General features: G+C 42.0%; 1 protein-coding gene across 15 annotated transcripts in view; it reads right to left on the reverse strand.

Annotated features, from left to right (window-relative positions):
• Nucleotides 1–22: 22 nt before the first annotated feature.
• arhgef4 (Rho guanine nucleotide exchange factor (GEF) 4) overlaps nucleotides 23–22,885 on the reverse strand; it is a 143,153-nt gene continuing 120,290 nt past the window's right edge. For 12 of the 15 annotated variants that reach the window (XM_069197331.1, XM_069197321.1, XM_069197322.1 and 9 more), the window contains 10 exons: nucleotides 17,792–17,971; nucleotides 16,790–16,984; nucleotides 16,160–16,339; nucleotides 15,632–15,864; nucleotides 14,050–14,179; nucleotides 13,351–13,482; nucleotides 10,288–10,531; nucleotides 7,544–7,621; nucleotides 6,880–7,136; nucleotides 4,286–4,375 (listed from right to left, as the gene is read on the reverse strand). In XM_069197331.1, coding sequence (XP_069053432.1) covers nucleotides 6,886–7,136; nucleotides 7,544–7,621; nucleotides 10,288–10,531; nucleotides 13,351–13,482; nucleotides 14,050–14,179; nucleotides 15,632–15,864; nucleotides 16,160–16,339; nucleotides 16,790–16,984; nucleotides 17,792–17,971 — 1,623 coding nt within the window. In that variant the 3' untranslated portion in view covers nucleotides 4,286–4,375; nucleotides 6,880–6,885. Of the gene's footprint in view, nucleotides 4,376–6,879; nucleotides 7,137–7,543; nucleotides 7,622–10,287; nucleotides 10,532–13,350; nucleotides 13,483–14,049; nucleotides 14,180–15,631; nucleotides 15,865–16,159; nucleotides 16,340–16,789; nucleotides 16,985–17,791; nucleotides 17,972–20,581; nucleotides 21,276–22,885 lie in introns of those variants that run through there. The other 3 variants (XM_069197323.1, XM_006637895.3, XM_069197334.1) reach the window with 2 other exon arrangements.

Genomic DNA, 22,885 nt, shown 5'->3' on the forward strand with positions numbered 1-22,885 from the left:
TAAGCAAGACCAGCTCAGCCAATGAAGGACACATTGAACAATTTTATTTCCCATGGTTTGAATGGAGTGCATATGTAAACAACCATACACATACAAAGATAATATACAAACACTGTCATTTTTTTTTCTTTTTCCTTTTTTTAAACAAACTATACTTACATTTCACAAGGGGCTAGCTCACGCTGAAATATAAAACATTTGCAGGAAGCATAATCACTGGCATTCTCCCACAAAGTCAGAGCAGGACTTTGTTTTCAGTAGGTTTGTCAAAATATGTACATAAATATTGCATTTTTTCTGGACCTTAATGCTTTAAATAAGTACTGAAAAGCAGACAGAACTGAAAGTTGTACATCAAATAAACCATTGCAATCTCATTTTTCCTCCAGAGCTTTAGCATAACTCCAACTCTACAACTGAAGAGTTTCTTTGTATTTCTCATCAGCTGTAAAAGCAATAAAAAAACCCTCAATATTTCTGCTTCACTGAATCATGTTATTCTTCAAGGTAATATGTAATAACCCCAGCACAGCACCTGTTCACATGCAGTGTTATCCTTAATGCAACAGATTATTTGAAATACAGAACTTCTGTTGTGCAGCAGTACACACAGACTTACAGTTTGATAGAAAAGAGGTCATTAATGCATTAAGGTAGCATATATATTTGATCTTTTTGATTACTAAAGAAAGGGCTGGATTACCAAAGCACATACAGAATTGATTTAGCAACAGGTGCAACAGTGCAATAATATCATATTTATTGCAACAACAATTATTTTAGTTGTTGGGATCAGGAAATACAGAACTCCAGATTTAAAAAAATCCAATTGGTTTGAGACCATTTTCCAAGCGGTTTGGCATGCAGTTTCACACTGGCATAATAATAGAATCAGGTGACCTAATGTATGAGCTGTTTTGTTCTTTTTGAAAAACCAGGTCAGACTAATTTTAAAATCGAGCAGTGCTTTTGAGCTAAAGCTTGCACAAGAGCTTCCGATTTACATACAAAGCTTGAGTTCTGAAAAACTACGTGCAGAATTCTGGATGCAGTCTTTTGGGAAAGTACACAAAATAATCCTCATCTTCCATTTTCGAATCCTGTTGACAAGCTGAAAGAAAAGAGTCCTTTTAAAATAGACAAACCTGTCCAGAACATCACATACAAATTAAACAGGCGATCCACTTGTGCAAACTGGTTGGAAACCTACAAATTTACCACAAGAGGGCATGAAATGTTACACATGCTGAGGAGAAACTGGAGGTCTTGCTGAGGAAATAGCTGGTTAAGCTCTTGAGGTGCTGTAAAAGCAGGGAGGGGTTATCCTACAAATATAAATAAAAGATCCCTTTTAAAATAATGCTTTGGCTTTTGTGCCTTCTGCCTTCCACTTTGCTTTTCACACAGAACATTAAGTTGCGATCACAACCTCTTTAACACTGTTAATTAAGCCACATACTGTAGTTCTCCAGCAGTACTTCTGCTCTGTTCCTTGCAATCTGTTCAGTGCCTCTTTTACACGGATGACACACTGGTTCTGACCCCTGATGACAACAGAAACTTGCCTGAAAGGTGTTCAAAAGGTGAACTTGACGGGACACAAGCGACGAAAAGAGTAAGATATTTTTAAAAGAATGGCCTTCGGAGCTGTGAAATTTCTCAGCCTAACAATTGCAGATCCTGTCAGCAGTGGCTCTGTCAAGCAGAAAAAAATTTGCAGCGCTGCTGCATCGACTGTACTGTCTCCAGCATCTTCACTGCTGTGAAGCTGACAGAATTTTTTCCGTACAGTGGGCTGATCTCGTCAGATCACTGTGCTCCTGCTTCTCCCTGTCTGAAAGATGCTGAAAAAATAGGGCAATGTAGATTCTTCGAGAAAATACCTCAGCATGCTATACAGCCTTTAGAAAAGCCGCCATTAAACTGAACTGTGTCTGATGCTGACATTACAGAAATCTAATGAAGTGCCAATCCTCTCTGTGAGGTACTGCCATGACATACAAGTCAACATCTGGAACACCGTGGACCTTTTCTACATATACAAATAGTAAATCAAAACAGATTAGTTTAGGCCCCTACAGATTTATGTGATGTTCATTAATTTGTCATTTTTTATATAAGTTATATGCTTTTTAGTACTTTTTGCATGTCATTTGTTCTTAAATAGTTCAGCATCAGAGTCATGTACAGTTGAAAATGCTGGTAGCCAGTCCTAATCCATGAAACTCACAAGCAGTGTTGGGGAAAGTTACTTTTAGAACATAATCCATTCCAATATTTGTGTAAGGAATTACTTTTCTAGTGAAGGGAAAAAAAAACATTAAAAAGTCATCACTTAAAGTGATCTTTGTAGTGTGTCTAAAGAAATACTTTATGTCTTAAGAGCAATTTCCCACAACACCTCATTGATCTTAAATGTCATCCCTTACACAAGGAAACAACACTGCTCACAGACTTGGAGGTTTCAAGAATGTGTTCTAGTAGGGACCCCCCAGAGGAATCAAAACAGACGGGCTGGGGTTGTTTGCTGGTGCTATCACACATAATGACCTTGGTTTTGGATAGTCTTCCCCACAAACGGCAAAAATTCACATACTGCCAGTACTACTGAGTCCAGTCTGGAATCATACTGGTAACAGGTTTTTGAAAAGATGAGCTGATGATGAATGCTGTGAGTTAGTTTGGCCTTGTTCTTAAAAATTGCATTTTAATATTTAAAAACAACATACAATTACTGCTGTATTGTTAAAATACAGTATAGGCACATTTTGCAATCTTACATGCTTAAGTAAAATTTTTTAAACCATAAAATATATCAGTTCTGGAATACAATTAAGAGATTTTTGTCCTAATGGCATTCTCTTAAAAATATACAGTACCTTTGCCATTATTGTTTTTATTAAATATTTGGTTGCCAGCCAGCTTTCCAAAACAAACTATTGAGATTTAATGTTAAGTACCATCTTATTATCAAATCTGTTCAGTCCCTGGGAGTATTGTTTGGAGAGCGGCACTGCTGTTGTGTAACAGGCCTGATCCAGAACTGTTCACAATAACTTTAAAGTTGTTGTAAACTTTTTCCTCACATGAATCAAACACAAATTCAGCATTTTCCCGTTCAAGAAGGAAACCAAAGTATAGGTATGAACCTAATGAGCTAGATTAAAAAACTTCTAAGTTGTTCATAAAATGCCCTTAATACATTGTTGTAACTGCACATTCTCTGTGCACGTAATTTATTTTGTGTGGTTATTTTAAACAATTTTAGACAAGGTTTCTTCCGGCTAAATTTAAATTTGCTGTGAGGCAATGCTTGTTCAACATACTTTTAAAAACAAATACTTTCTGCTCCAGGGTCTCAATCGCTTTGATTTAATGCAATGTAAAAGAACATTTGCTCAATCTTTTATTCATTGGACAATGAATGAATGTGCAAACGTTTGATTATCAGAGGATTTAAAAATGTTCTCAATAATTGCTGAGCAGCAGCAATTCTTAAATTTCTGCAAGGTTTCTAAATATAGTTTTTAAATGGCACTTCACAAAAGAAGCTCATTAATAAAAATAAATTATCATAACAGAAAATTAATGGATCAGGCCCTGTATATACATAATATACTTAACAGACAAGCCTTCCCTGTTGTGTTTCAGGTGAAATGTCACCTAGACAGAGAATAAAGAAGATTTATCTTTGCATAAACGTGCAGACACTGGAATCTGCTGCCCAAAATCCCTTAATAAAATAAAACAAGTAGAATGACATCAAATTTGGGGATCACTTAGCAAAATGCGATGCTGTGCTACATGGAACCCTTTTCTTTTCCTCTGCTCATAGACCTTAAATTACAATTACACACAAAAAAAAAAGAAATCTGGCACTGTGAACAGTTGGCATTCAATGAAAAAAAACAAACGCTGAGAAAAGTCCTTTCTTCAGTCAAGGTCTATCAAATAAATAGATGTTATCGAAGAGTTATTAGGAGTAGTAGTAGGTGCAGTTGTAGTAGTAGTTGTAGTTGAAGTGCTAAGTTTTAGCAGTAATGCTGACCTTCTCCCAAATTATAAACAGAGTCCGGGAGCACAGGCTCAAAGTCTGATTGTAACCAACCTATAAAGTGCTTTCTCACAGAAAATCATAGTAATAATAACAGTAAGGAAATTAAAAATAATGAATAAAAAGTCCTTTGAATTTCCATTCAGGCACAAGCTCTTCCTCCTCACTTTTTAAAGGGCGTCAGTCTGCCGATGTTCTGCCAGAAGTTGGAGGTCTTGCGTTTGGGCTCGGCCAGCAGGAAGACCTGCTGCTGGGGCAGGGCAGCTGGCAGGGTGGGGTGCTTCTGTCTCAGCAGGAAGTCGTAATAAGGCCGGGTCATGGCTGCGGAACAAGGAGGAGGTGAGCACAGAGGAACAGGCCCGAGCGGCAAAACACACGGGCCTCTCTAGCACCGTCTACAAGTCCAGGTGAGGACTTGCCTGGAGAGTCCCTTATTTCTCAGATAATACTTCCTACCAGCAACAAGAATGCCTGACAAGGACTTACACGAGTGTTAGTAGCCACTGGACCCTATACGGACACTGGCAGCTTGTTCATGCAAGATGTAATAAACACAGCAGAAAACAACAGTTCAGTATTTAATAAAGCAGCACAGAAACAAAGGACAATAATACCCTGTGTATAATATGAACATTTTTATGGTGCACTGTTTTCCTTACACAGCTTGTGTATACATTCAGAAGTATATCATATACAGTGCCTTGCGAAAGTATTCGGCCCCCTTGAACTTTTCAACCTTTTGCCACATTTCAGGCTTCAAACATAAAGATATCAATTTTTTATTTTATGTGAAGAATCACCAACAAGTGGGACACAATTGTGAAGTGGAACGAAATCTATTGGATTTTTGAAACTTTTTTAACTAATAAAAAAATGAAAAGTGGGGCGTGCAAAATTATTCGGCCCCCTTGCGTTAATACTTTGTAGAGCCACCTTTTGCTGCGATTACAGCTGCAAGTCGCTTGGGGTATGTCTCTATCAGTTTTGCACATCGAGAGACTGAAATTCTTGCCCATTCTTCCTTGCAAAACAGCTCGAGCTCAGTGAGGTTGGATGGAGAGCGTTTGTGAACAGCAGTTTTCAGCTCTTTCCACAGATTCTCGATTGGATTCAGGTCTGGACTTTGACTTGGCCATTCAAACACCTGGATACGTTTATTTGTGAACCATTCCTTTGTAGATTTTGCTGTATGTTTGGGATCATTGTCTTGTTGGAAGATAAATCTCCGTCCCAGTTTCAGGTCTTTTGCAGACTCCAACAGGTTTTCATCCAGAATGGTCCTGTATTTGGCTGCATCCATCTTCCCCTCAATTTTAACCATCTTCCCTGTCCCTGCTGAAGAAAAGCAGGCCCAAACCATGATGCTGCCACCACCATGTTTGACAGTGGGGATGGTGTGTTGAGGGTGATGAGCTGTGTTGCTTTTACGCCAAACATATCGTTTTGCATTGTGGCCAAAAAGTTCGATTTTGGTTTCATCTGACCAGAGCACCTTCTTCCACATGTTTGGGGTGTCTCCCAGGTGGCTTGTGGCAAACTTTAGACGAGACTTTTTATGGATATCTTTGAGAAATGGCTTTCTTCTTGCCACTCTTCCATAAAGGCCAGATTTGTGCAGTGTAAGTCTGATTGTTGTCCTATGGACAGACTCTCCCACCTCAGCTGTAGTTCTCTGCAGTTCATCCAGAGTGATCATGGGCCTCTTGGCTGCATCTCTGATCAGTCTTCTCCTTGTCTGAGCTGAAAGTTAAGAGGGACGGCCAGGTCTTGGTAGATTTGCATTGGTCTGATACTCCTTCCATTTCAAGATGATCGCTTGCACAGTGCTCCTTGGGATGTTTGAAGCTTGGGAAATCTTTTTGTATCCAAATCCGCCTTTAAACTTCTCCACAACAGTATTACGGACCTGCCTGGTGTGTTCCTTGGTCTTCATGATGCTCTCTGCGCTTTCAACAGAACCTTGAGACTATCACAGTGCAGGTGCATTTATACAGAGACTTGATTACACACAGGTGGATTCTATTTATCACCATCAGTCATTTAGGACAACATTGGATCATTCAGAGATCCTCGCTGAACTTCTGGAGTGAGTTTGCTGCACTGAAAGTAAAGGGGCCGAATAATTTTGCACGCCCCACTTTTCATTTTTTTATTAGTTAAAAAAGTTTCAAAAATCCAATAGATTTCGTTCCACTTCACAATTGTGTCCCACTTGTTGGTGATTCTTCACATAAAATAAAAAATTGATATCTTTATGTTTGAAGCCTGAAATGTGGCAAAAGGTTGAAAAGTTCAAGGGGGCCGAATACTTTCGCAAGGCACTGTACTGTCCAGACAGATGTGATAGTTAAGATCCAGGCCTGAATTACACACACACACAGTACAGTAAATATTATTCCAACCCCAGGTGTTGGCATCATTTTTCAGTGTGCTACAAGGTATCTGAAAGAGAGCCACTTGTAATCCTGTGTTAATAAAATGTTCTGTCTTAATCAACCCTGAATTCAGCAGAAATGTCTGGGATTCATATATAAAAAACACCTCAGATATGACAGACGCAGGTTTGGCGAGGGTGGGTCAGTGTGGTTAGCACATGGCCTTGATCCGTCCACTGAAGAGCTTACCCTGAAACCTGAGGCTCCGGACATGTCCTCACATTTTTTCCCAGAATTCCTAGCCTTAACGCTAACTCAAATTCTAAGACTCGTGTGGCGCGTGTGGACCTCAGGAGCCACGGCTATTCCGGTACTGGTCTCTCAAGCGGACGGATCAGCTGCCCGTGTGGACAGCAGGGACACAGACTTGGACGAAGGTGCCAGCTTTACCCAGCTTTACTGGAAGAGGTCGCGACTTTGGGACGATACCCAGGACATGGCCCTGCGCAGGACTCCTGGGGTCAGGCCCACTCCTCTCTGCAGCAGCAATCGCGTCTGGGTCATTCGGGGGGTCTCGGGGAGGGCAGCTGGGGTGGGGGGAGGGCGGGACGGGGAGGGAGGAGAAGATTCCAGGAGACAGAGGGAAGACTGGGAGAGAGGAAGAGGAGGAGGAGAAGGCTGGCTGCTGGCCAGCAGGCGGTGGATGTCTGTGATGTGTGGGAGAGACAGACGGACAGAGGACAGACGTGCAAGAGAGGATGGATGGAAGGAAAAATGAAAAAAAATAGGGACAGCACCCGCCTGGAAGAGAAGCTAACAGTATTTGGGTTGTCCCTCCTGCTGTGACCACAAGGGTAGATGTTGCTTGTCCTGGGTTGTGCCTTCTGGTTTATGAGGGGAATGGGCAGAAGCTTTTATCAATCCCTTTTCAAACAGCAGGTTTTGAGATATGGCCTGCTGAGCTTCTAGATTATATGTTTACAGGATTTCATGGCTTTTCTTTCATGAAACTGATAATAACCAAACTAGCTCAGCAGCTGCAGAGCGTTCCTGTGTTCTTCATGCCCTGTGATTATCTGAGTCTGCAGCGGTAAGTAATAAAATGTATTAGTACCTTTAGGCTTCCCAGCTGGGTGGCTCTTACAGGCATTCAGCATAGCTTGTTTCTTCTGGACCTCTGTGATAGCAAAACCTGTAAGACATCAGCAGAAAACCTCTGAGTACTAGCTAATACAGGTGATAAAGGTACCATTTATCCTGCAATTTTATCAAGCTCAAGCAGTATCAGATGTGCAAAGTTCTTGACGAAGCTCCAAGACATTTGTCTTTGACAAAACAGGCAAAACTGCAGTTTGAACAAAGACCGTGTCTTTACTTTATTTTTGCTCCGTATGGCTTTTTAGTCTCGTAGATGTGTGACCAGCATGTCAGACACTTTTATTGTGTTGGAAAAGCTTCTGTTCTATTTTAATGTTGTAGTGATAAGTTACAATTCTCAGCAATGTGTCTTGTCTTTAAAGGTTTATGTTTTATAAATGGATTAGTGCATTCTCGTAGTGCTTATCTAGTCAGAATTAATGTGACAGCAGCTTCTGCAGAAAAGACTGGTAACCAGTCAACACTTCCCACGAACCCAGTCTTCAGCCGTGTAATATAGATAGAGATTTAATCCAGATATAGCCCTAAGAAAACAGAATAACCATGACAGACAGACTGTTAAACTCAGGCCAGTGTGTACACGGCATGTGCAATCTGCAGTTTTCAGAGACAGATGGTTTTAGACAAGACTTCAACAACAGCCTTTAAACCATAAGAAAAACAAGTGGTTTCATTTTAAAATTTGTACTGGCAGCAAACCAGGTTTTAAATTTTACACAAGACAGAACTTTGAACATTTTTCTGAGTTGCCTGAATATCATCTTATAAATCCATTTGTCAACACACATTGTATATATTCTTTGTGAAAATATATCATACAACTCAGGCATTTAACCACTTAAGTTAAATTATTTTTTGGGTTGAATTAAAAAATATACAGTTTACAAGTTGACAAATGTATGTTCTAAGATATATATTTTTTCCACCTGAAAAATTCTATTTAAGAAAAAGCTGAATGCCTCTCAACACCAAATAATTAAACACTGGATAAACATCCCTCTTTCAAGGCTTTCATTCATTCCAAATAAAATTCATTTCCGTAATATTTATTTCAATAATAATTGCATTTCTATGGCTTTTCCATCCCATTGGAATCTAATGGGCTTCACATATATGGGAGGGCCCACATGATGTTCCTGGGTGACTCTACTCTGCACCAACAGCTCTATAGCACATCTGAACAAGAGGAGAAATTCACCAGCTGCTCTAAGGGAGATGTTTAGGGAGGTCAGGGGGTGGCAATAAAACATAGCGATCAAGGTTCTTGGTATTAGAAGTGAGGTGATACAGAACCTCATGATGAATAAATAACGCAAGTAAGTGGGATCTTTTTAAGATGTATGTTTTACTGAATTCAGGATATGTAAGTTTGGTCCTTTTCTAGATTCATAGACTCCTGTATCCGGTGTGGGTCTCTCTTGAATTCAGTATGTAGTCTTCAACGACCTCTACCTTGCAAAGCAAAGCTAAAGTCCACTTTGCGCATAGAGAGACATGGGACATAGCTGTTCTACACTGGGACTTCCTGTCGATTCAAATCAAACTGCTTTCACAGCCTTTGGCCTGTGTGGGAAGGGGGGAAAACTGTAACAGTCCACAGTCACACTACGGAGATCTGATGAGTTGAGGAGCCATGTGTCTGTCTCTGCTAACACTACGGAGATCTGATGAGTGGAGGAGCCATGTGTCTGTCTGCTAACACTAGGGAGATCTGATGAGTGGAGGAGCCATGTGTCTGTCTCTGCTAACACTACGGAGATCTGATGAGTGGAGGAGCCATGTGTCTGTCTGCTAACAGTACAGAGATCTGATGAGTGGAGGAGCCATGTGTCTGTCTGCTAACACTACAGATATCTGATGAGTGGAGGAGCCATGTGTCTGTCTCTGCTAACACTACGGAGATCTGATGAGTGAAGGAGCCATGTGTCTGTCTGCTAACACTACAGAGATCTGATGAGTGGAGGAGCCATGTGTCTGTCTCTGCTAACACTACAGAGATCTGATGAGTGGAGGAGCCATGTGTCTGTCTGCTAACACTACAGAGATCTGATGAGTGGAGGAGCCATGTGTCTGTCTCTGCTAACACTACGGAGATCTGATGAGTGGAGGAGCCATGTGTCTGTCTCTGCTAACACTACGGAGATCTGATGAGTGGAGGAGCCATGTGTCTGTCTGCTAACACTACGGAGATCTGATGAGTGGAGGAGTCATGTGTCTGTCTCTGCTAACACTACGGAGATCTGATGAGTGGAGGAGCCATGTGTCTGTCTCTGCTAACACTACAGAGATCTGATGAGTGGAGGAGCCATGTGTCTGTCTGCTAACACTACAGAGATCTGATGAGTGGAGGAGTCATGTGTCTGTCTCTGCTAACACTACAGAGATCTGATGAGTGGAGGAGCCATGTGTCTCAGCATTAGATGAGACACATGGCTCCTCCACTCATGGGCTTTCACAGAGCTATCACTGGTGACCAAAACCCAAACTCCACAGTGCTCACCAGGTCCTTGCACAGACTCAAGAGTTTTCCCAGGGTGGGGTGGGGAAGGATTGTAAATCTTTTTCCTGCAGTGCAGGTGTGGAACGAAAAGGAGGAGATGGTAGCCAAGCGGAAAAGAGGTCTCCATCTGGATCTTCCCAGACTGGAGAACTGGACCACAGGGGGATGCAGGGAGTGCTGGCTCGCGGGAAGCCTCTCACCTGTTTCGCGGTCATGCTGCACCTGCCGCCTCTCGTCGGCGAAGGCGCGGAGCCACCGTTGCTTCTGTTCGGGCTTCTTGGCACAAAGCAGGTGGACCTCCTCGCCGCTGGGGCTGCGCAGCTTGAAGGCGTTCTTCACGCCGACGTTGAAGTCCTTGTCCTTCCCATCTTCCAGGTCCACCACCTCCATGTGGTCCATGTCGATCCTTCCCTTGTAGTAGAGCATGTCGCGACGCAGCAGGTCCTAGGGCCGGGGACACACATACAGTAGTAGACTTGTGTTTTATGTGAAATCTTTTTACGCCATTCTTGTATACTCGGATGGTGAAGAAAAAAATTCAATCTAAAATAATGCAGGAAGTTTCACAAATTCAAATCTGGCGCAGTACGCACCTGAACTACGCTTTAGGAACTAGTTAGAGAGCCTATAACACGCTGGTGCTTTCTTTATCATGCAACATCACCCTCAATATGGCCCATAAACCAAAAACAAAGTTCATCGACATCGGCTGTATATTCCTTTCATATTTATCATCACTAGGAGATTATGGTGAATGTTCCCTGTATTATATTATGATTAAATTTGATTTGATATATTTTGTATACTGTACAGTACTGTATTTGCTGTATTACTGTTATCATAATACTTTAAACTACGTACATACAGATACTAATAAACTTATGATTGATTTTAATTGTTTAAGAGAGGGGTATTCTGATTATATGCAATTTGGGATATACGCGCTATGTCAGGAATTTAACTACCGTGTAAAAAGCGTCTAGTATACATCTCTTGCATTTCCGGGTATCACAAAGGCATTGACGCAATCAATATAATCAGGCAGTTTAACTGTGTACTCAAGACAAGAGTCTGCAAGGATGTGAAATCTGTGCGCAAACGGCCTGTTCTTCTTTAAGAGCAAAGTATGGGACTAAATAGGAAAATGGGAATCTAAGCCAAAACAGGATTTGTTGAAGACCTCAGTGGCAGCTGCAATAACAGAAGTGTACTTTAGGAGGAGTGTGTTATCGTACATCTCCAAAAATATCTTATAATACTGTTGATACCTCCAGCACTATTCTCATTTTGTAGCAGTTAACCGTTGCCAGACCCAAAATGCATTTAAAATCTTAAATTATAACTCAGATCTCAAACTCCTACTTTTTTCAGAATTAAAAAAAGGAACAATGTTGTGGTGATGAAGCACAAAAGCCAAAAGACCACACTAGTGCTATCTAGACTCTCGACATTAATGAGCTCTCAATCTCTTCCACTCCTGTAATAGCTAAGATTCAGATATCAGCCTTTATTCTCCGGGCTGTTAATATATACGGTACACCAGATTTAGTGTATAATCCATAATCCAAGTGGCGAATTAAACACCAAGCCAATCACACATTCTCTTTCCCACCTGCGATTTTCCTTCACAATGAATACCAATTAATCAGTTAAGACAGGTATGTCTGATTTTCACCCCAATAGGTGGCTTTAAACAAATATATTGACACCATCAGATATGTACAAAGCTGATGTACATATGTACAGTACATTTTCCCATAAAATAAAATTCATGCCTAGAGTATTTTTAAAAGAAACCTTCTCAAGACTTTTTAAAACACTTCGCTGCTACTACATGTCTTTTTTAAGCTTCAGAAAGTGCATACCTTTTTCGTTTATAGCAAACATTTTGCTTGGCTTTGCTTTTGTACTTTAAATATATTTAATTTTCAGTGAGTTTATGTAGGAGGAGAGTCAAATGCTGCATTAATAGTATAAAATAATACTTAGTAGCATACCTTAATGAAACATTGGCTCTTAAGATAGTTTAACATCTTGAAGTCTCTTTTACTCAGTGGAATAAAACATTTTCTTAAGTAACGGAAATGCAACAGAGTGTTTTTTTTATGTGGGGTTGCAAAAAGTCAGAGTACAGTTCAGCAAAGGTTTGAAATGAGTTTTAATCAGCCATTTTCTGTAGAATAGACAAGAATGCATACAGTGCACATCTTCCTGTAATGCTCAGCATTTAATAATTCTCAAAGGGTTTTTAAAATCTGAGTACAACCCGGTCAGTCTCTACTGTTACCATAAATGGGTGTTTAGGAGGTGTCATTGCATATGCATTTAAACTCATACAAAGATTTCTACACATGGCACAATGGCTGTTTTTGGTTACCCCTGCCATTCAGTTATTCCAAAATGTCACATTTGACAGACATCTGTTTCCTTGGAAACAACAAATTTGGAATAACCCTTTCACACACACAGATTCTATGTTAAATATCTTAGAAATGTCCAGGTCTCCTGTATTTGTGTATTAATGATAATCATGCCTGCATTGGCAATAGTCTACTGTCCAGTATTCAGCAGTATTCTCTTCAGATCCATAGAACAATGTGGCATGAATGCAGAGTGGAAAAGTAAGATTGGACTTACTATTCATTTGAAGTTGACTTTAGGATTCCAAAAGCACTGTTGCCTTGCAATTCTGGGAGCCTGGGTTCAATTTGTAGGTGTGTACGTTCTCCTCATGTTCACTTGGGTTTTCTCTTGGTGCTTTCCACAGTCCAGAGACACACTTGTAGGTTAATTGGCTTATGTAAAATTGTCCCTTTTGAGACTGTGTGTGTTTGTGTCTATCTGCCCAGCGGTGTCTGGTGTCCTGTTCAGGGTGTACCCTCCCTTGCAGCTCCTGCCCTGCCAATTTGCCCCTCACTGCCTGGGTGCAGACCCTGGCCGGGTCTCCGGCATCACGCAACAGGGAACTTGTCAGCTGAGCTAAAGGAGAACTCCCTCAGCCCAGGCAGCTGAGATCCCTGTTATACGCAGGGGCGTATTCCTTACACTTGCACCCCTTACTTGAAGGAATCGGCTCCCCTGTGGCCCTGTATTGTAATGAGGTTAGAAAATGGATGGATGGACAATAAAGTATACTACACACAAGACTGCTTTCATGTACAAGCAATCGTTCAGCAGAGCCCCTTTGAAGATTGTGTGGCTGTACTTGATTGAAACAAGCAGAACTCAGAAAGATGGTGTTATTTGTCTCTTGTCGTCCTCACCTTCTTGCAGTACACCATCTGATGGTCAAACAGGAAGAACATGCGCTGCTGGCTCTTGGCCTGTGGCTGGGAAATTTTGGTCATCTCCCCAGAGAAGATGAGCTCTGAGCTCCTGCTGAGAACATCTTCACCCTGGAGAGAAGGAGAACCAGGAATATATAATGATCTGGTGCGGAGTGAGAAAGGGCATAGACATTGTAGAGTAGAAGCTGGCTTCTTGGCCCTTCTGCCTCTTAATTCTGGAAACCATCTTCAGCAACAGGATCAATTGAGCAATTAATGGTCAATAAAGCAATCAGTACCAACTGAATTTATACAGGGAAAAGACAAGATCACTTCTTCCTTTTTTATGGAATGCACATGGGGCTCACATGACCACACAAGCACATACATTTCCAGGAAAAACCTTTCACACTTTCATTGTGTATGAGGAAACTATGGAGAAAGATGGCTAACATTTTCTTAAGAATCTTCTTACATCTCCAGTATCAGGTCAAGAAGATATTCTACAAAAGGAAATGGCAACTTCAGTCCTTGAGGGACAAACCTCGACAGTTGTACAGATGTTTTTTATACAAGTCTTTAGCTCAATTATGCACTGAAGATCAGAGGTGGGTGAGTCCGTGTAGCTTTTGAGGACTGCAGTTGCCAGTCCCTGGTCTGTAAACTGAGGTGTTCCAGAGGGCGTGGTGCCTGTACCTCCCAGTCCTCTATGGAGCTCTGCCACTGTGCGATCTTGTCGATGTTTTCAAGGCGGCGTTTCCTCTCGTTTATCAGCCGGGCAACATTTTTCATGGCGTTTAAGGCAGCTTCCACGTCTTTGTAGTCCCTGCAGCCCAACAGAAAGAAAATCAAGCTGTTTGGTTCCTATTTTTCTGTCCTGCTCAGTGCCCGAATGTCCAGGTGTGTGCTGTGGGACTGTGCAGTCACTAGCATGATGTGTGGCACGCTGGTAGCTTGTGCAGACCTAGTTACAGAAACGCAAGAAACAAGATGTGCATTTGCTCTTGCCTGTAGGAGCCTTTCAGCTGATGAAATGATTTTAGGTAAAATTGTTCCGACATGGTGGCGCTCTTCCAAACCAGTGCCAAAGTCTGGGGACCAGAAACACTGTGCTGTCTTTTACATGAGACACTGCAAGTCCTGACTAGTAGACTATTAAAATCAAGCTGTTTGGTTCCTCTTTCTCTGTCCTGCTCAGTGCCCGAATGTCCAGGTGTGTGCTGTGGGACTGTGCAGTCACTAGCATGATGTGTGGCACACTGGTAGCTTGTGCAGACCTAGTTACAGAAACGCAAGAAACAAGATGTGCATTTGCTCTTGCCTGTAGGAGGCTTTCAGCTGATGAAATGATTTTGGGTAAAATAGTTCCGACATGGTGGCGCTCTGCCTATGGCTCTGTTCATAAGAGCAGGGGTGTTAACTGCAGTGTACTGGTTTATGTTCCCCCATAACTCAGATAGGGAAGCAAATACGCACTTTTCCATCTGATTTGCTCAGAAGTGGAGCTTCAAGTACATGATAGCTGCTGTGCATCACCCACGTGAAGTGTGAAGTGTGAAGTGAGAACATGAAGTATGTTCCCTTCTTCATGTAAAAATACTTTAAGATGAAAAGCACTGTCTATATGCTATTATTATTACAAAATAGAACTCATTATTGTAACATCCTAAACTTGTTTGTCAAATGACACTTGCAATATACTTAAAGCTGGTGTGTGGTGAGCATACTGGCGCACATTGGCTGCCGACTCATCATCCAGGTGGAGGGTACACACTGGTGGTGGAGGGGAGTCCCCATTGAATGTAAAAGACTTTGAGTGGAGGGTCCAAAGAAGCACTATATAAGTGTAAAGAATTATTATTATTAGATTTTAGTTGAAAAGAAATGTCCTGGTTAGATAATACATTTTTTCACACAGAGCAGGGCCAGTAGTTAGTTCTTTTAGTGGCTCATAGAAATACAGTGAAGATGTGGTTTTCATTCATTGCATATGTGAGCACCACATGTCCAGGAACAGGTTGGTATCAGATCCTTGCCAGGCATGAATGAATATTTCAATGTATGAATAAATGTATGGCTGAGTAGATACATACAGTAGATGGATGGATGAAAGATGGATCGATAAATGAATGAATTAACGAGGGGAGGGAGGAATGAATTAATGATGGGATGCATGCATGAATGAATGGAGGGATAGATGAATAAATGAATTAATAAATGAAGGGAGAAATGAATGAATGAAGGCATGGATTGATGAATGGATGGACAGACTGCTCACCTGTGCTGGGGGTTGGTGTACTTGAGCAGCTCAGCCAGCTGCAGGGGGTACTTGCAGATCTTCTGGACCGGGGTGAGGAGGAAGCCATCTAGGGAGATGTCAATCATCTTCTGGAGCAGACGGCAGGCCTCGAAGAAGAACACGTACTTGTTGACCTTCATGAGCTTGGAGAGCTGCAGGCAGGCGCTGGGGTGGTTGTTGCAGTATTCAGAGTAGATCTGGAAATCTGTTTGCTGGAACATGCAGAGAAAGCAGTTTGAAAAAGCACTGCAGCAGAAGGATTATTACTTTATGTCTTGAAACATCTGGACAAGTTGAAAATTGTGTATTTAATCTTTCTTTTTCAAGCATTTACATCATGTGATGGATTTCTATGTGCTATTGCATCTAGTAATGTTGACACAATACTTAACTGGACAGGGTTTTGGAACATGTTAATATGTGAAAAAAAGCTATTGTCAGTTTTCTTTTTATTAGGACATGTATCAGTATTTTCAAAGGAATGGAAGACATTTTCCCTGCGCTCACATGCTCTAAGAAGCAGGATCCAATTTCACTCAAGTATGGATTCTCCTTGTTGAACTTCTTCTCTAGGCCTTTGAGGAACCTCTTCTGGAATCTGTAAATCTCTTCGATGTTGCCAAAGATGGTGCGGAGCTGCTCTTCGGTGAACATATCTGTCCTCTTCCGGCATTGCTTGATGTAGCCCTGAGAAACAAACATAGAATCAGGACCTCAGAGTGGGAGGAACTCGGTTTATAGGGTCGAGACCCTACAAGGGAAGATAAACTTTTCTTGTGTGCTGTATTCTTCATGTTATCAGAGGGCAAAACAGAGTATTTTTTATACCATCTATCATTTTCTAACAGCTTTTTCCAATTCATGGGAGCTGGGGAGCTGTAGCCTATCTGGCAGTAATGCTGCCTATTTTTAAACCAGTTGCATAAATGTTATAGTCTTATTAACATCAGGAAGAGACACATTTATGACTGAGATAAGAACAACTGAGATCTTTGTCTGCACCCACTAGCATTCAACACTCACAAGGTGTAACTCTGCTTTTGCGTGAATCCTTACTGCACGAAACACAGGTGTGGTGTGCAGTAAAACCCTCGTATTAACATTAGTATTTTATTTTGGAAGCTCCTGCGTCCTGACCTCGCAGATGTCCTTGAGGTGCTTGATGTAGTCCCTCTCCGTGCTCATGATCTCGTTGATGACGTTGGATCTCATTTGCTCCTTGCTAGGCAGACCCGGCCCCAGCCCCCTCCCTGCGCCGCCGGTCTCCTCCTCACAGCCGTCCTCCAGCTTGGCTAAGTACTCCTCCATGGGCTCATCCTGGTTCACGCGGAGCTGCAGTACAGCAACCAACGGCCAGCACTGTCACGCTCGTGCTCACCAGCCTACCCCTCACTCCTCAGGGCCTTGCACCCCCCTTGTTTCTCACTTCAGGGAACTGCCCCCTCCACATTTACAGAAGTGTAGAAAACAATGAGTTCTTAGGGCTTTTTCCACTGTTACTTTGTCTCATTTTTTTAGTTTCTTTTAACATAATTTCATATATGAAATATAACACGTGATGTGAAATATAACACGCTTTGAAGTTTGATCAAATAATTTTGAATCTGGTAAATTATATCATTTGAATATAAGAATGGTTATAAACGAGATAAGCCCATTTGGTTGGTAGTTTCCACTTTTCATTTAACTGTTCTAGTGAACTGTATTATTTGTTCCTTTAACTTGATTAATTTTACTCTACTAGCAGTGCTCACCAGGAAAATACGTAATAAAAATTGATTGATGGAAGCCTCAGCACTGTGCAATATTTCATGTTGAAGGCAAACATATAACAAGTGTGCACAACAGAGTATTACAGTACGTTTTCAAGAGCTGAACTAATAAAAAATATTCCCATGATTTCATGATGATATTTGTTACAGAACAGGAGGTACTAGGAGAGCAGGTTCTAACCATTAAACCACCAATTTCAAAACCCTTGGAACTGGTACAAATGTATAATTAAAAATTATAAATTAATCATTCAGGGTAAAAGCTTGTAAGACCTGTGGTCTCCATCACAGCACTGTCATGATTCCAGTACTGTGTCAGATGCAGTAGTGATAGCCCAGGAGTCAGAGGACAAGAGGAAGTTCCTACCCGTACGAAGCTTGCTGGAAACCAGCCCTCGCTGTCCAGGATCCTGCCCCACCACCACTCCTTGTTTGTGGCATCTACTACTTCGATGACATCACCCGCCTTGAAGCCCAGTTCCTGGTCGTCCATAGTGACGTGGTCCCAGAGTGCCTCTGCATAGACCACGCTGCCATCACTGATCAGCTAGGGCAGACAAAAGAAGAGAGCAAGAGTTACAAACCACGGAGGCTTTTGAGTCCCTTCTTCCTTATTTAAAGGCTGGCCCGTTCATTCTAGCTACTCACAGCCCTCTGTATGAAGATGTTTTTGCTATTTTTAGTCCTTTATGTAACATCCTGGAAGTCGAACCATGAGAGAAGGAGTTGGTTCAGAGAAAATACATGGACCAGCTGAATGCTGGTCATGTAAGACATACTAACATACAGAGATTAGCAAATTACAAAGAGTAGTAAGAGGTGGCAATGTGAGGAAGCCATCATCTTAGCTTGAAACCCTGGCCCTGTGGTGTGGCCTTGATCCAAGATGGCTGCCTCCTCACTACTTCACACATTCTAAAATTAGTTTAATTGTTCACTTTTCCTACGTTACTGCATTCATGCTTTAAATATCAGCCTTCTGTAAGACAGTCTGCACTGCATGTTGCTCAAAACCAAGCTACCAGAAACAGATATTCTTGTCTCTTTTGTGCTTGTGGTTTGTTTTGCTACAGTATTATCCTGTTTTAACACAGCAAGAGTACCTATTGTAATATTTCTTAGTGATGGTACAACATTCTTCCTTAAGTCACTATGTTATATTCTACAAATTATTAGATCCCCTCATTCCCTCTTTAATTTGACTTTTGTATCTGTCATAACCAGTGTCACAGCTCTAGAAACTAATACCTGTTATGTTATGCTAAACCATCCCCTTAGGACCAGAAAAGAAATAAACCTTGTCTCACATCATCAGAGCTACCTGACTCTCCACTCAACAGCCTCCATACTGTAAGTGCGATTGTACCGGACACCACAGTCACCACAGGTCTCTTAGAGATGCTGACCCTTTCAGTTGGTTTCTCTGATCTCACATTACTTGTTGTCTCTGCTGTTCTGATGCCACTAAATCTTTTTTGTAAAAACACGATTCTCTTGCCAGCCCAACAGTTGTTAACCTTCACATCATCGTGTTTCAGTTAAACAAAAAATACAAATGAACGCAATTTTTTGGCAAGCCACTAATGACCACACTGTACCTATTGTTTCTTTTGTTCTATGCGCAAAGGATGTTCAGCTCAAAATTTTTGTTCTTGTTTTGCCCAAGGCTGTTCTTGAGGAATAAAAAACATAACGTATGCATTTCAACATGAAGAAGATAGAAGCTGTCCCTCATGCCACTGCAGAAAGCCTCCCCAACCTGCCAGTGTAACAACCTTTCCAGAAACTCTCAACCAGTCCTCGCACACTGACCACACAACACTGGGGGAGACTCACGGTCCATTAGCAACGCGTTCCTGTCTCCGCTGGGGTGTCAAGGCTGGGCTTTTCGGACCTGTTCTGGCATGTGGGCCAGTCAGAAGTCCAAAACCTGCTTTACTTTCTTCACCCGGACCTAAAAACGCAGTGTAGATAGAAACGACCTCCCCTTGGTCCATCATCTGCACCGCAGAGAAGAGGACTGGAGCCTGTTGCTTAGCTACACACCCACAGAACCGACCCTCTCCACCACTACCAAGAGCCCGTGGAGGAGCATTATGTAATAATCGCCCAGCACATGAGCTTCAAGTACACACAGTTTCAAAAAGCTAAAGTAAATTTAGTGCAGGTCTTTACACTTCTTTCAAAAGACTACCTATCACAATGGCACTATTATGTATTTATGAGTCACTTTTAGGTGTTACGTGATTATGAATAATTTTATTAAAACCACATAAAACACTTTCATAAACATAAATATAATGGCATGTGTACAAATTACAAATACACTACATTACAAATAGATTTGCTTTACTATTTAAATAATTGAATCATTCTGTGTTAGGCACTCACTAACGCAAAAAAGAAAGAAAAATCCCGGATCTGATCGAATGTTCTTGAAACAATGCCAAAATCAGAGTCAGTGCCATTATGTCCTGCTGTGCCCTGTGCAGATGCTGATTATTTCATCTCTACCGGGCAGAGTGGGCTTGAGGCAGTCAGATATGGGGCCGCACATGTGTTCCATCTCTGAGTCACGTGTTTCAGTGAAACGTCCCAGGGGATGGGGGGGGGGGGAGGTGACAGTCTAACCCTAAAATCAGCCAGACACAGCCACACAAGCCCCCCTCATTTCCCCTGCTCTCCTCTCCCCAGACCCCTGTGCCCCCAGCTCTGCAGAATTCCCTTTTCCATTAACTCAGGGGCACCATGGAACCAGAGACAGAACTGCTTGACAAAGCAAGAGAAAATAATGCACACATTCGTACGAACACCTTTCCTGTATGAGGACTGCAGATTTAACAAAGCTACATCTGCATCCTGTGCATTCTGATTAGTTAAGCATAGATGCAAGTTACACTGGCTCAGGACCGACCTCCCACTCCCTCCTTGAATTGTCACAGTAACTGCAGTCCAAATAGCTTCTCCACCTACCTCCTTCCCTGCCTCCCACACAAAGGTTACAATGTTCTACAGAGTTCTAGACCCATCCGGGATGCTGCATAAGCCAACAACCTGAAATATTGGTAAGGAGCACAAATCACCAAATTAAAGCTGATGCATGCAACCCACAAAATTCTTCCAGAAACAAGATCCAGTGCTCAGCTAATTCCTTTACCTGCTCTTCACTTCCCAGATCTCGGAAGCCCATCCATGAAAACAAATCTAGACAAAGAGAGGTCTTTCTTTTAAGCCTCTCCGTCTCTCCCCCCGTCTCTGTACTGGGCTCCTACTGGAATGCCAGCAGGAACATCAGGACCACGTTGATGATGACCAGCAGCATCATGATGACAAACACCACCACCTTCTGAGTCTCCGGGCTCAGGTTGCACCTCAGGAAAGTGTTCACCAGGCCCAAGCGCTGCCGGGCCTTGTGGGAGCTGCGAGCCATCCCTTCCGCCGCTGGCCCCCGCGGGCTGGGAAACGCTTGCCCCCGACTGCAGCTCTTGCCTCTGTCCGCCACACGCCGCGCCTCTGGAAGAGTGTGTGTGTGCCAGCCCCTGCTCTCTCTCCCCGTTCTGTCTCTTATTGCCGCTGTCAGGAGACAAGGTCTATCTGCCTCGGCATCTCGCTGAATTAGTGCTCTCTTACTGCTTCTTTGTTTCTGTTTCCCTGTTTCTCCCTTAGCCTCTCTCTCCTCCTGCTGCCTAAGCACCTTACACACAAGATGATGCTAATTCTTGCTGATCCAATTGACATGCATAGCAGCTTTTTTCCCCCTCTTTTCCCTTTAAAGCACTAACTAAGGAAAAAAATGGTGGCTGTGGGTGCTTAAGCTGCACTAGCATAACCATCCATCTAACTCCCAGCATTGCTTTCTGTTTTTTTTTTTACTCCTTTTTCTCGTCAGCAGCAACCAATCAGCCAGCAGTATTCTTCTCCGTATCCTGGATACCGAGGTCGCCAGGCAGGCCTTAGCAACAAGAGAGGCTGAAGGAGGGGGGGAGGTGGGGGCTCAGGAGGAGGAGACAGTATATAATAGATCTTAAAAGCCGTCTGTGTGCCAGCAATAGCTATTTATTAGCGATGTCTACTGACTGTTGGCGGCGTTTGTGCGTCTTTGTGTTATTTCTTCCTGACTAGTACATTAAAAAGAAAAACACAGGGCAGAATGTCTTCTATTGACTAATATTTCACAGTCAATGGAATTGTAGAACTGGCACAGAAGTTTCCCACATTCCCTATTCCAACAATAATCTGTATTAAGATGCCATTCTGTTAATAGGATTAATACTGTCACATTAAACCCCAGCAGGTCTTGATGCTTCCCACTCTTCTCCACAGAAACAAAAGCAGCTAGAATCACTCAACCAACCAGATAAACCCTGCCAACCCAATTTATAGCACTAGCAGGTAGACAGGATGGATGGTTTGCACTGCATGAACACAGACACCTCTTAAAATTAGAAGTGACCATATGCTCACAAGAATCCAGGCCACTCATGCAAACATAACATCTTTTTCTCACTAACTTAAAAACATTTCACTTGTGGTGAATAACAGTTTCTCTTATACCAGAACCTACACTATGCTTAACAGAAGAGTATTAAGGAACTCACTGCAGCTAATCTCTCTTTCTGTAACAGCTAATTCTCTCTGTTGTAACAAATTGATGTCACTTCACAGTTCCCTTAACAGTCCATGAACAAAGAGAAGCTTCAGTTCATTGCGCTTGCTATAGTGTTGAAAAATCAATCAGGTAGTGAAAGATGAAAAGACATTTCTGGAACACCGTTTGGATGCTGTACAGATACACTTCCCTTGTTAATGAAAAAGTGTTAACTGCATCCCAAAATGCCATGCTGTGTCCTTCTACTACTAGTGAAAATCCAGAGGACAGAATTCATATTGATAATAACATTTTTTTCATTGTGGGGTCAAAGTTTAGATTTTACTGTTGTCAAATAGCTCATTGTTGAATGGTTTTCCAGCTCAGCCATTTTCTCATTATCACCAGGAGAGCCTTTCGCAGACTAGGCAAACTAATTCTTTCTGATGTTAGGAACACTAAGGCTCCTCTTGTTTCAAAATGCAGCTCGGTTGTTTCGCACACCAATCAGCACAAGGGAAAGATGAACTAATGACAAACAAATCCCAGAAACCTGTTGTCTGAACTTCCAGAGATCTGAAATCCCAGAGCTCTACAGTAGATGCTTAATGGCAGACATCAACTCCTTTCCTCTGATGGAAACTATATTGTATGTATGAAATATGCTGCACATTTCTCTCCTTCCTACATGCAATTATGTGCAAGAAGCATGATCCAATGAAAAACACAATTCAACCATTTCCTTTATTCCAAATAAATGCAATTCAAAATAAAACAATTAAGAAATGTCCCAGATGGTATGGTGGTGCAGTGGTTGATATTGCTAGCTCACAGTGCTGGGGCCCTGTGTCTGATTCCTGGGATGCTATCTGA

This window comes from Lepisosteus oculatus, chromosome 13, assembly GCF_040954835.1.
Source record: "Lepisosteus oculatus isolate fLepOcu1 chromosome 13, fLepOcu1.hap2, whole genome shotgun sequence".
NCBI lineage: Eukaryota > Metazoa > Chordata > Actinopteri > Semionotiformes > Lepisosteidae > Lepisosteus > Lepisosteus oculatus.